Source organism: Podarcis erhardii (genome assembly GCF_964252035.2).
Source record: "Podarcis erhardii genome assembly, chromosome: 16".
In the NCBI taxonomy this organism is placed as follows: Eukaryota; Metazoa; Chordata; class Lepidosauria; order Squamata; family Lacertidae; genus Podarcis; species Podarcis erhardii.
In genome coordinates this window covers 12260514-12274139 of record NC_138514.1, presented here as the reverse complement: position 1 = coordinate 12274139, position 13626 = coordinate 12260514, and the positions used below count along the sequence as shown (strand labels likewise).

At 43.9% G+C, this 13626-nt stretch overlaps 2 protein-coding genes across 3 annotated transcripts in view; both read right to left on the bottom strand.

Moving 5' to 3' along the window:
• FOXRED1 (FAD dependent oxidoreductase domain containing 1) overlaps positions 1-13626 on the bottom strand; it is a 233671-nt gene that overhangs the window by 173356 nt on the left and 46689 nt on the right. The window lies entirely within an intron of this gene.
• DCPS (decapping enzyme, scavenger) overlaps positions 1-13626 on the bottom strand; it is a 64652-nt gene that overhangs the window by 47432 nt on the left and 3594 nt on the right. For both annotated transcript variants that reach the window (XM_081844463.1, XM_081844462.1), the window contains exon 2: positions 10630-10798. In XM_081844463.1, the coding sequence (XP_081700589.1) occupies positions 10630-10798 (169 nt within the window). The remainder of the gene's footprint in view (positions 1-10629; positions 10799-13626) is intronic.

Sequence of the window (13626 nt, the reverse complement as noted above, 5' to 3'; positions counted from 1 at the left end):
CAGGCCCTGGAGAGTTTTCGGGTTCCCAGGCTATGGTCCACAGATCGCCAGTGGTCCACAAGCTTCATTCAGATGCCTGTGGCATGTCCACATTACATATTCATATTAATTTTTATCTCTTTCTAATTACTTCTTTTATTTATTCTCTTACAATTTGAATTCTGCAGAATGCCAATTGTAATAAAAGAAGCAATAAAGATACAATTAAAAATCATACAGCATCTGGCACAGTGCATTAAAATCACGAGAACAGGCAGAAAAATCAGTAAGTGATCTGCCAAGACCCTCAGCAATTTTCAAGTGGACCATGGAGGAGTGGGGGACTTGGGAATCACCCATCTATGTTAGGATCTTGGCTTTAAGGGCTTACATTTCTCTTATCAGACCTGGTTAAGTAAGGAGCATAAAGTGGGTCTATGGATCCCGGTTCAAGGCCAAGGGCACCAAACACTGCTGCTGCTGCACCTTTTGCATGCGTCAGTTCGGTGTAATCTACCATCTGTCTCACGGAAATGAGCTTTTCATGAGATATTTTAGGCATATGGGTGATGAAAATGCTAAATGGGATTCTCTTATGGAAAATATCCCTTTGCGGTGAAGCCTTGCTGCCTCTCCGAGGACTAAGCAAGAGTAGCTCATGCTGATCAGCCTGGAGTGACAAGACGTAATCACAGGACGAACTGATAACAATTGGCTTAAACAAAAATACAGGCTTGCTATTCAGATAACGTCTGAGTCAGTTACTAGAGGCGAGAAACCAAGTGAGTGACCTTGCCACACACACTTCACCTCCCTGTTGACATAAATTTATCTCCTTCAGATAATTGATTTAACAGCAGGCACTTAGATTTGCCAAGACTTTGTTACAGCAAATCCCCAGCAGAAATGTTTACAAAAGCTTACTTCATTTTGATTTCAAAAGAGAGGCAAAAAAGTAACACACCTACTAAGTCCGGAAGCTGCTTCTGCATAAGCCCATAAGCGGAATAGCAACTTTCAAATAACCCAAAGAGAGAAGATCGTCAACACATGTGTGTTGCAGAGGATTTCTGTACTAAATAGTGGATCATGAGGCATCAATCTGCATTTCCCTCTAGCCATCGCTGCCAGGGGTGTGGGATTGCAGACAGAAGTAGATAGATAGGAGCAACAGTTCTTTAACTTTCCCCCCCAACAGACCAGTTAAATTGTTGTGGATTTCAGCAAACATAACTCATACATAACTCATATTTCAAAAACTGTAGTCCTGTCTTTCTAAGGGATGGGAATGCCTGTTTTCATGAGCAAAGTTCTGTGAAGTCCATTTCCATCACCATCAGAAAGAAATATAAGCACACAGCCAAGCACAGGTATTCCTGGCGGTTCCACAACCTACCTACAGACACAACCTCAAGGGACCTTCCAGACCACCAGCAGTCCATGGACCATAGTTAGAGAACTAAAAGATTATGGGTTTTGTAGCATGGCAGCCACTAGGCCACAATGCATAGCCTCAAACCCATTTTGCAAACTTTTCCTGCCTAGACATTTTTGGCCAATTTGCAAGCCAAGGCGTTCCACTCTTATTTCAAACCATATCATTAAACAAACAAACAAAAAAAAAGGTTGAGGAGCTATAAATTCTGGATCAGCTGTGTGCAAGCTCAGATGAGCTTTAAGAAGTCTCTCTCTCCCACCTTTACTCTCCCATCCTGCACAGGCTAGTGATTAAACGCCATCGATTTCAGAAGCCAAAAGCAACCTGTAATAAATCCTGGGGAAATCAAGAGAGTGAGCTGCAGGATTCGAGGCAAGAGGAAATCTTATGCTGCAGGTTTGCAGGCTCTACAGGGAGCTGAGCAGCTGGCACCTCAAGGACCCTTTGCTTTCCTGACAAGTAAACTCCCCCCCCCCCTTTTGGCAGCGGGGGGGGGGGGGAGAGGCAAAAGGAATTAAAACTCTGGAATGATCCCCAAACTGTTAAAAATGACTGTAGGCTGGGCAGAGCCTTACCCTGGCTGAGTTCATTATTTACTCTGCCTGCACACTTTCCTCCCTGAAATTTTAATGAGAGGTTTTTAACGTCAAGAGCCAAAAGAGATTACAGGCCGTCCCATAAGTCATCCATATTCTATTAAGAAAAGGAAAAAGGAAAAAGAGGCTTCCCAGGTCCTGGAGCTGTGTCACAGCAACAGCTTTGGAGTCAGACACCAAGGACGGCTGCAGACAAATGGCAGGGAGCAACTAATTCACAAACTACAGCTTGCTGATCAGATGCTGGCAATGCGGCATGTGGCTGTCTAGCCCCTGCTCCACTGCTGTGCGGGCAATAATATATGCAGGCAAGACTCTGTATGCAAAACAACCTCATCTGTTTAAAAACAGCCTGGGAGAAAGCTGAAACGTTCGGATAATCAAATATTTGGATAAATGGAAGCACTGGAGAGAAGCCTTGGAGATAACCTCCCCTTCCTCTCACTGCACACATACAGCAACAGCACCAGCTCAGTGGCTCATATTTATTTGAGAGTTACAGGATAGCTTCAGCAGCCTGATAAGCCACTTAATCATAAAATAGCTTTACTTGCCCTGGAATAATGGATGAGGGCTTCCTAACTTGAAAGCAAGCTGCCAGGATTGCTTTCTTGTGGCGCACTTCCACAGCACTGGGGGATGAGAGTGAATAGTACAGTCATGTCACTGGAGCCCATTACGTGGGACTGGCAGGGCCTAAGCTGTGGGATTCCCTCCCCACAGAGGTGTATCTGGCACTTTCACTGCACCACTTTTGTCTATGCTGAAGATGCACTTCTTTCCCTGGCTTTGAACACCTGAGTAACAGTACATGTACCGTATTTTTCGCTCTATAGGACGCCCCCGACCATAGGACGCACCTTGTTTTAGAGGGGGAGAACAAGAAAAAAAATTCTCCCCCTCTCTGCTCAGCGCCCCTTCAGCAAAGCGGCAGGAGAAACGGAGCCCCTTCCATTTCTCCTCCTGCTTTGCTGAAGGGGCGCTGCGCAGCTCTCCCTCTCTGCTGAAGCCAGGAGAGTCTTGCTCTCCCGGCTTCAGCAAAAGGAACCCGAAGCCTTTGGAGCGCAGTGTGAGGTCCCACTGCGCTCTAAAGGCTTCAGGCGGCTATCCCTGAAGTCTGGAGAGTGAGAGGGGTCAGTGTGCACCGACCCCTCTTGCTCTCCAGGCTTCAGCGAAAGCAACGCGTAGCCTCCGGAGCGTGGAGGGAGCGCTCCCTCTGCGCTTTGGAGGCTTCGCATTGCTATCGCTGAAGCCAAGGAGCCTGCATTCGCTCCATAGGACGCACACACATTTCCCCTTCATTTTTGGAGGGGGAAAAGTGCGTCCTATAGAGCGAAAAATACGGTATTTTAGGACCCACCCTAATTGTGATTGCAATTTGTTTTAAGATGTAATTTGTTTTAATTCTGTGCCTTGCTATAATCTGCCTTGGGACTTTCTGGGGAAGGGCAGAAGTGATCATCGTTGTCATCATTCGGGTGAGAAACAGCCACCCAAAATGACTTGTCCATCTGATTCCGATAGGGACACACTCCCCAGAACTGTAGAACCACAGCAAATGGAAGTTATGACAATCCGCTGTGTGTGTGTATGTGTGCATGGGAACACAATGTGAGTGAGGAGCTTCAAGAGCCACCATTTAAACACACACACACACACACACACACACACACACACACACCCTGATAGATAGATAGATAGATAGATAGATGGGTAGATAGATAGATAGATAGATATAGGTTTTTCAAATTAGAATTTTGTCTAACATACAACATAAAGACAAGATTCCAAAGAATCTCCTGGACATCCCTCCTCCCCTTTGTGGGTCCTATTATTAATCATTCCCTCCTGCATCTTTTACAATAATCCAAATATGTTACATCTCCATTATATCCAAAATTCACTATCGAACTACAACTGCTATTCCACAGAAGCCACCATTTCTGGGAGGCACCAGCTGCCCTATCCAAGGCTATGCATGGCAGAGAAAGGCTCTGAAGGCAGGTCTCCAACTTGGGAGCAGAATTCTAAATCATGGGGAGAGGAGGCTCCCACAAGAGGCAGTGATGGCTGCCAACTTGGACGGCTTTAGATTAGACAAACTTACTAGAGGACAAGACTTTTGCTGGGGCGAGTCCTGCAGCACTCCGATCCTGTGAGAACAGGATATTGGGCTAGCATTGGCCTGATCCAGAAGGCTCTTCTCTTGTTTTTCATGAAGGCCTTGAACCTAGTCTTGACTTGCACTCACAGGATCTTACTAGCTCTCTCACATACACAAAGAAGAGGTAGACATCAGTTCTAACCTAGGAGGAGAAGAAATGGTATCCCTTTTTAAAACAAGAGGCAGAGAGCATAATGGGTCTCTTCCAGCTTGCACAGTTAAGTTTGGTCTAGCGACAGCAACAGCACCAAGGGTGCATCACAGGCAACCGAAAAACAACAACACACCCGCTAAAGCTATTAAAAATTAAAGCCGTGCTTTATAGCCTTATAATGGCTTCATTATACCCGTTAGGTTATGTAAGCTCAGAGGAGACACGCCTTGAAAGGAGCATTAACTAGATAATAAAGTAAGTCTTTCGCACATGCCTCTGAGGGATGCTGGCGAACAAGCGGGAAGGTGGGAGGAGCAGAAGGCTGCTAGAACTTGCAACTCTTCAATGCCATCAAAAGGAGAAAAGTGTTCTGCTTCAAATGTCCTGTGGGCTTGGCAGCTTGGACAGGCACACTTTTCGCTTTCGGCCTACTGACTGAAGCCAAACCATTGCACTGTAAGAAGCCAACTAAGAAGCCAAACCATTGCATCGTACTTTTTTTTTGTTCTGGCTGGCTCAGCAGCAACAAAGTTCTTCTCCTGGTTCAGGCCTAGACAGGGTTCCATAATCAGTACGGCATACCTGAACTGGTTCAGTTTTGCTTCCCAAACCAGGCTGAGCATGGCAGATCCAGAAATACTACCATCTATCCCATTCCTCCAGTGGTCGATTTATGTTCCTAGTCTTGCTTCAGTATGTGCATGTGTGTATACTAACCTCCAAGGAGCTCTGGGCATAGTTTTCCTCCCATTTTATTCTCTCACCAACCCTATGAGGTAGGTTGAGCTAAAAGACAGGCTTGCTCCAGGGTTACCCATTAAGCTTTATAGCTGAATGTTGATTTGAGCCCGAGTCAATTTAGCAGCATCCCATGGTTGATGCTCTGCTTTAAGCTGGATGTAGAAGAGCCACCTTGGGTTGTATCCAACTAAGTTCCACTCAGAGAAATTAATGAACCTAAGATAGTCAAACCCATTCATTTCAATAGACTTAGCCTGCACTGGACTAGAATTGCAAGTAACACTCCTCTTTCAAACTTCAGAAGAATTTAAGATAGAAAAAGGAACACGACAGGGCTGCCCTATCTCTCCATTATTATTTATTTCGGTCCTGGAGGTGCTATTGAACATGATTAGAAGGGACTGGTTGATCAAAGGTATTCAGGTCGGAGCTAAACAATATAAACTTAAGGCTTTTGCAGATGACCTAGTTTTGACACTACAGGAGCCAGAATCTAGTACGAAAAGAGTTTTAGAACTGATTCAAGAATTTGGTCATGTGGCAGGATTTAAATTAAACAAGTTAAAAACTAAGGTTCTAGAAAAAAACTTAACACCAATGGAAAAAGAAAGGTTTCAGAATGAGACAGATTTAATTGTGGTTAAGAAAGTGAAATACCTAGGGATTAATATGACGGCAAAAAATTTGAATCTATTTAAAGATAATTATGAGAAATGCTGGTCAGAAGTTAAGAAAGATCTAGAAATTTGGTCAAAATTGAAGCTTTCCTTGTTGGGTCAAATTGCAGTTATAAAGATGAATGTATTGCCAAAAATGTTATTTTTGTTTCAAACGTTGCAGATTGTGGACAGGATGGATTGTTTCAAGAAGGGGCAGAGAGTTATTTCCAAATTTGTCTGGCAGGGCAAAAAGCCCAGAATAAAATTCAAAATATTAACTGATGCTAAGGAAAGAGGTGGGTTTGCCCTGCCAGACATCAAACTTTACTATGAATCAGCAGCATTCTGCTGGTTAAAAGACTGGCTACTTCTTGAGAACACTGACATTTTGGATTTGGAAGGTTTTAATAATGTTTTTGGGTGGCATGCATATTTGTGGTACGACAAGGTTAAAGCCCATAGAGCGTTCAAAAATCATATTGTCAGAAAAGCGGTGTTTAATGTCTGGATAAGGTACAAAGACTTATTGGAAAGCAAGACCCCAAGGTGGTTGTCACCTATGGAAGCTAAGGCTCTGAAAAGACTCAATATGGAGGCCAAGTGGCCGAAATATTGGGAGATATTAGAACAAGAAGGAGACACATTGAAATTGCAGAGTTTTGAGAAACTAAAAGATAAAGTGCGAGATTGGTTGCATTATTATCAAATTAGAGAGGCCTATAATTTGGACAAAAAAATAGGCTTCCAGGTGGAAAAATCAAAATTGGAAACAGAACTGTTAGAACCGAAAACTAAGATACTGTCAAGAATGTATAACTTGCTGTTAAAATGGAATACACAGGATGAAACGGTTAAATCAGCTATGATTAAATGGGCACAAGACATTGGTTATAACATCATGTTTGCTGACTGGGAAAAGTTGTGGACCACCGGTTTGAAATTTACGGCATGTAATGCCCTAAGAGAGAATATTATGAAAATGATTTATAGGTGGTACATGACCCCGGTCAAGCTTGCAAAAATTTATCATTTGCCTGATAATAAATGTTGGAAATGTAAAGAAACTGAGGGAACATTCTTTCACCTTTGGTGGACGTGCCCAAAGATTAAGGCTTTCTGGGAAATGATCTATAATGAACTGAAAAAGGTATTTAAATATACCTTCCTTAAGAAACCAGAGGCCTTCCTCCTGGGCATTGTCGGCCAATTGGTGCCAAAGAAAGACAGAACATTCTTTATGTATGCAACAACCGCAGCAAGAATACTTATCGCAAAATATTGGAAGACACAAGATTTGCCCACCCTGGAAGAATGGCAGATGCAAGTGATAGACTATATGGAGATGGCAGAAATGACTGGCAGAATCCGAGACCTGGGAGAAGAGTCGATGGAAGAGGACTGGAAGAAGTTTAAAGACTACCTGCAGAAACATTGTAAAATGTTTGAATGTTAAAATGATGTTGGATTTAAAGAGAATATGGCATCAGTGATATAGTTAAAAGGAGTGTGCAAAAATTCTTAAAAAGAAAAGGGGGAAAAGACCAGAGTAATATTATGTCAAACTTAAACAAAATGGCACAAGGGTTTAAGTTATAAAGAATAGCTAAAATTTGATAATGAAAAGAGAAGAAAAATTGGAGACATAATAGGTTGAAATATATAAATATAAATGAGGTCTGAAAGAGGGTTAGAATTTGCTGAACTTGATTGTGTAAAGGGGAACACAAAAAAGGGAGATGTGAGGAAGTCAAGAAAGAAGGTTATATAGATAATAAGTTAAAAACTGGATTTTTTCTTGTTTATGTTTTTATTGTCTTTTTCTGTTTCTTTGTGACGTATTTTTTCTTTTTGCTGTATCTTTTCTTTTGTTGTATGTTTGTTCTATTATATAAAATCTTAATAAATATCTTTTTTAAAAAAACAACAAACTTCTAGCACTCTGTACCCAACTGTCAATGCAGACCGCTTCATGCTAATGGAGCAAGGCACTTAGAATGGGCATTCCCACCACCAATCAGCAGAGGGCAGAGAACTGAGGGATTTGGCCCACCAGCTGAATCCAGTCCCCTGACCCCACCGTATTCTGTAACTGCAGTATCACCAAGAGAAAGGCCTTTTTTGTAGCACTGTCCTGTCATACTTTGTTCACATAAACCTGGACATCAGCCTGACTCGAATCTAAAATAGTGGTCATCTTAAAACCTGATTAAGATCCAGAGGAGTTATCATTATACAGGCCCATCTCATTCCCAAATCAAGATCAGAAATCAGTTTGTCTCTATTCTTGAAGCCAGGCTGAATTCCATTGTTTCAGATCTCGTGGATATGGAGCAAAGCAGTTTTATTTGTGGAAGATACTTTTTGGCTCCTGTGCGTAGACTCCTCAATATCACAGGGCACAGTAAATCCACAAAACAACAGTTGACATTATATACCCTGGACACCTTGCCCTTTTCAGATTAAATCCAGAGCACGCCTGTCTGTTCTGAAATGGATCTCAGAGGTTAATGGGGCTTGATCCCAAGGGAGCATCCTTGGAAATGCCGACTTAGTTGACTAGCATGCACCTGCAGAGCTTCTGGACAGTTGCACCGTTGCTTTACCCTGAAGCTGCTCACGTATTCAGATTGTGTGGTTTTTCTTTGGTATGTGAATTGTTTGTACAGTGGTACCTTGGTTATCGAACTGTATCTGTCCCGAGAGTCCGTTCGATTTCCGAAACTATTCGAAAACCAAGGCGTGGCTTCCAATTGACTGCAGGAGCTTCCTGCAGTTAAGCGGAAGCCGCGTCGACTTCCAAAAAGCGTTCGCAAACCAGAACACCTACTTCCGGGTTTGCGGCGTTCGGGAGCCAAGCCGTTTGGAAGCCAAGCCGTTTGAGAACCAAGGTACAGTGGTACCTCAGGTTAAGAACTTAATTCGTTCTGGAGGTCCGTTCTTAACCTGAAACTGACCTTAACCTGAAGCACCACTTTAGCTAATGGGGCCTCCTGCTGCCGTTGTGCCGCTACTGCACGATTTCTGTTCTCATCCGGAAGCAAAGTTCTTAACCCGAGGTACTATTTCTGCGTTAGCGGAGTCTGTAATCTGAAGCGTCTGTAACCTGAAGCGTCTGTAACCCGAGGTAGCACTGTATTTTATTGTAAGCTGCCCAGAGAACTTGTGTTATTGGGTTGCATATCAAAATAAAAAATGAATAAATAAATGTTACAGAAATCAAATAACGGTGGTTGGGGGGAACTGAACCAGCAACAGGTCATCCTTCCTGTCATTCAGTAACAGCTGCTGCTTAGAATGGTTCTTGGATTCTTATCCAAGGGTGCCACCTTGTGGAAATTGCAGCATCTTGTTAGAAGTCACCAAAAGGGAGAAAAGCGCTCACAGTTGCAAACAGGATGCCTGTCTATTCCACTGGCCTGCACAGAGGTCTTCTGAACAGCACAAAAAGATGTGCCTGTTGTAATAATACCACAAACACCCAGTAGAAGAGGGGTTGAGAACTTTATCAATGTCAAGCCAAGGTTTAAATTCTGATTCCTGCCTGGATTAAGGATTGATAACAAACAGAATTATATGGGAAGCTAAACTAAAGCAAGAACTTTCCCCCAAGTGAGACATGTCAGAATTGCTAAAACTGCAGAGTTAGGGAACAGCCCCCAATCCAATATGTTAACAACAGATATAGCTCATGATTGAACACCTGTGCCTCATTGGTGACTGCCTTGATGCTTTCCTCAAGCACAGGAGGCAGCGTTCTGGGTGAGTCTTATGTCCAATAAATGATTTAAATCCTTGGGGAAAGCATGCAATGCGACCCCCTGCTGGGACTATATCAGTTGAAGACACAGGCAGGGAAAGGGTGCATATCTAAAGGCTTCCTCCATGACGGTGGGGAGGATCCATGCTTATGGAAAACTAGCATGGTCCTTCCTCTTGACATTCCATTTTTTTCATATGGGTTTAAATCAAAAGGCGATCCTACACTTGCATTCTGAAGTGGCACAGTTCTAACAGAACTATGCCATAAGGGAAAATCTGAACCAGAGAATAACCAGCTCACACTTGCCCTCTACACTACACCCATAACATGCTCCTATATCTTGGCTTCTACCAAAATATATGAGAACATGAACCGTTCCTGTATTTCACTGCAGAAATAGCAGGCACCTTTGCACACCTGCCAGGGTCCCAGTACTCCAGGACTGCCTTGGAACCACTGCATTATGTGACTACCGTATTTTTTGCTCTATAAGACGCACCAGACCACAAGACGCACCTAGTTTTTGGAGAAGGAAAACAAGAAAAAAAAAATATTCTGAATCTCAGAAGCCAGAACAGCAAGTGGGATCGCTGCGCAGTGAAAGCAGCAATCCCTCTTGCTGTTCTGGCTTCTGGAATAGCTGCGCAGCCTGCATTCGCTCCATAAGACGCACACACATTTCCCCTTACTTTTTAGGAGGGAAAAAGTGAGTCTTATAGAGCAAAAAATACGGTAAGTCTGTGAGCTGCCCTTTTATATTTCCCCATAATGCTCTTGATCGGTGCTTATATTGGGCACTGAAGCAAAATGTTAAGTGCTGGCTTGTCGCTATCCAATATACAATACACCCAGGTTTTATTGGGGGGTTGGGTGGGATTAAGGACAGCTTGCCAAGTGTACCCTCAAACCTGGGGCCAGCCCTAGAGAAGAATTCCAGCTTTCAGGGTAAGAAAACCGTTGGCTAAATTCAGCATAACAGAAGCAGGACCTAACCTATCCCAGATAACCCACTAATAGCAGGGATGGCATCTGAAACGCAAACTGTATTTTTGGTTAAGACCTGGAGGAACCTCACTGCAATCAGCCTGCATAAATTGATGGGTGTCTGGGAGGCAAGCCTCCCTAGCCAGCCGCTTACCGTTCAGCTCAGGAGGCAGGTAAAGGTGGTAAGTGCTGTAGATGTCGTTGGACATCTGGAGCTGGAGCTTGGTGTGTTTCTTCAGGAGTTCAGCTATGTTCTCCTCTTGGAAGGGTGTCTTCTCCATAATCACCACAGCATCTGTCCCGTCACCAGAAGCGCTGTTCACCTAGAGAAATAAGAACAATAAGAGTTGCCTTACTGGCTTGAACCGAGGTCCATCTAGCGCAGTAAGGGAACCAGCGGTCATCCAGGTGTTGTTGGAATCCCAACTCCCATCAGCCCAGGTACTACAGTCAATGAAGGCAAGGGCCGTAGCTCAGTGATAGTGCATTTGTTTTTCACGCAGAAGGTCCCTGGTTCAATCCCCAGCATCTCTAGGTAGGGCAGGGAAAGACGCTTGTTTGAATTTCTGGAGAGCTACTGTTGAACAGTGCGGACAATACAGTGCATGATACTGATCTGAATATAAGGCAACTCCTTTCCTATGTGGCCAAAGAAGTGAGGCCAAGGAGTAATAAGGGCAAGTCAGTATCCTTACCAAAGTAGTTTCACTTTCCATTCTTACTCCACTTTTTGACTTACACCTGATTTGGACACTACTCTGTTTCCAACCATTGCTGGCCCATGAACTTGGAAGCTCAAGGCACCAATGTCATTCCCTGTTTTAACCCAGCAAGTGGTAATTAATGGGATGGTGCCTTTGACCACTGGAGGTCCTATTCAGCTATTAGTCATTAAATTTTCTGTGTCACCCTTCTCCAAGGAGCTCAGAGAGTTTCATGGCTAAGTGGGGGGGGGGGTGAACCGAGGCCTCCTTGTCCTAGTCCAACTACTCTATCAGCTACACCACCCTGGCTCTTAAGCATCATGACAAATAACCAACCACTGATGAACCCATTATCTGTGAATCAGTGTCATCATTTTTTTAAAAGCCATCTAAACTGATGGCTGCCGCTACATCTAGTTCAGGGTGTGCCATATCCAGAATCATTAGCCAAGAGGAAATTGGGACCTTTCCTTACAACTAGTTCTGCTGTCACAAGATGATGTCGACATGAAGAGTAGGGGAAGGCTCTGGAAACTGAAAAATGGAGTTTGTGCACATCCAGCCGGGCAGAACTGCAGTACAAAGGGGCATGCTTAGTCCCACCAACTTTCTATGAGTAAACTTGCATCCATACTGCAAGACCCTACTTTATCATGAGGGATTGATGGCTACAAATGCACCCTGAATGTGGGTTGTTGCCAGGCAGCAAATGGGGATGGAAAAGAACAGTGCCATTGCTTCACATTAGGAGACATGTGTGTGTGTGTGTGTGTGTGTGTGAGAGAGAGAGAGAGAGAGAGAGAGAGAGGCAGAGGCAGAGAGAATGGGATATAGTGGATGAATGGAACTGATTGATGACATTTCACACACATTAGTTAAGTTTGCACAATCAAATTCTGGCTTAATAAGCATGAGCCTCATGGAACTGGACCCAGGAAGTTGCATTTCACCACAGCTTCCCATTACTATGATTCATGGCTTCCAAACACAGCAGGATCCAGAAACCAAGGGAGGGAACAATGGGGGAAGCAAGCAAGCTGGAGCATAACTTACTAAGTCAGGATCTGATTGTGTGAAGCAGGCAATCACGTGGGTCATCCCAATCTTTACAAGAGCAAGTGCAACGAAGCTGCCTGGGATCCACAGGACTGCAGGAAGCTGCCTTCTACAGAGTCAGACCATTGGTCCATCTAGTTTAGAACTGTCTACACCAGGGGCAGCAGATGTGTTGCCTTCTCACTGTTGTGGACTCCAATTCCCATTGTCAGGGATGGTGGGCGCCCAATAACATCTGAAGAGCAACAGGCTCCTCATCCTTTCCCAGCAGCTTAAAGTGAACTTCTAGAAAGCAGGGGCTGGTTAGGATGGGTAGACGTGTGTCATAAGATTCCAAATTCCTATACTATAGAAGCAACCTGGTGGGACACAGATAGACTGCAACACTTTATTGCAGGTCCTACTTACATCTATTAAATCTGACCTTAGCTTTTCCAACAGAAACACTTTATCTGCTGCTGCTGCTGCCTTCTAACTCCGGTTTATTGATCCTCCACGCCTTGAAAAGTTTCAGCTCCTCCTCCCCACCCTGAATTTGACCTAGAGAGACTAATCCATTTTCCAAGTCCTTTCGAAAAGCCATTCATCTAGAATTTACATGCTACTTGGAAATTATAGAGATGCCGTGCAATTTCCTGACACTTCATCATGTGCCTTGGCTATCTGGGAAGAGGATTTACAGAGGACAATAAAAGAACTAACCCAACTGTATACCCCCGCCCGCAAGGAAGAACCTGCCTCCCGAACACTGTACAGCTGTAAACGGTGAATTAAAAGAGTACTTGCAAATTTCCCGTTTTTATGGCCTCCTAAGTGACAACTCCATCCATCTTATTTACAGCATTTCAGTTAACTGCTAGTTTGCAATTCAATTCCACTTTAAACACTAAACATGAAAAACTGATCTCCAGGCTAAAAGCAATAGATATGCTAATAAGAAAAAAATAATCTAAGCTTCGAGATGGGTATCTAGTGCTTTTGTTAGGTGGAACAATGCAACCTGTGCCCCATTCCACACACAGTCCCCCCTCCTGCACTGAACAGTATAATAAGATTGCCCTCTAGGCCTCTCATTTATTCCTGGCTGCCAAACCTAGAAGGCTGCTGAACCCGATCCAGTTCCTGAATTTCAACAAAGGTCACAACAGGGGAAAGATGCTTGAAAGGCAGCACACAGAGAGATTTACTCAATGGATGGGGCTTCCTCTAACAGGGACTGATTAGGGACCACATTAGTGGGATCAGAAGAGAATCCTCCGCCCAGATCAGGATCAGACTGGCCAGTGCCTTTGTGGATGGCCTTCCGCTGCACGCAGCCTGGCTTATTTGCATGAGCCACCCTGAAGTACTTGCTCTGAAATAGTAGCACATCTATTCTGTCTTCCGCAGCA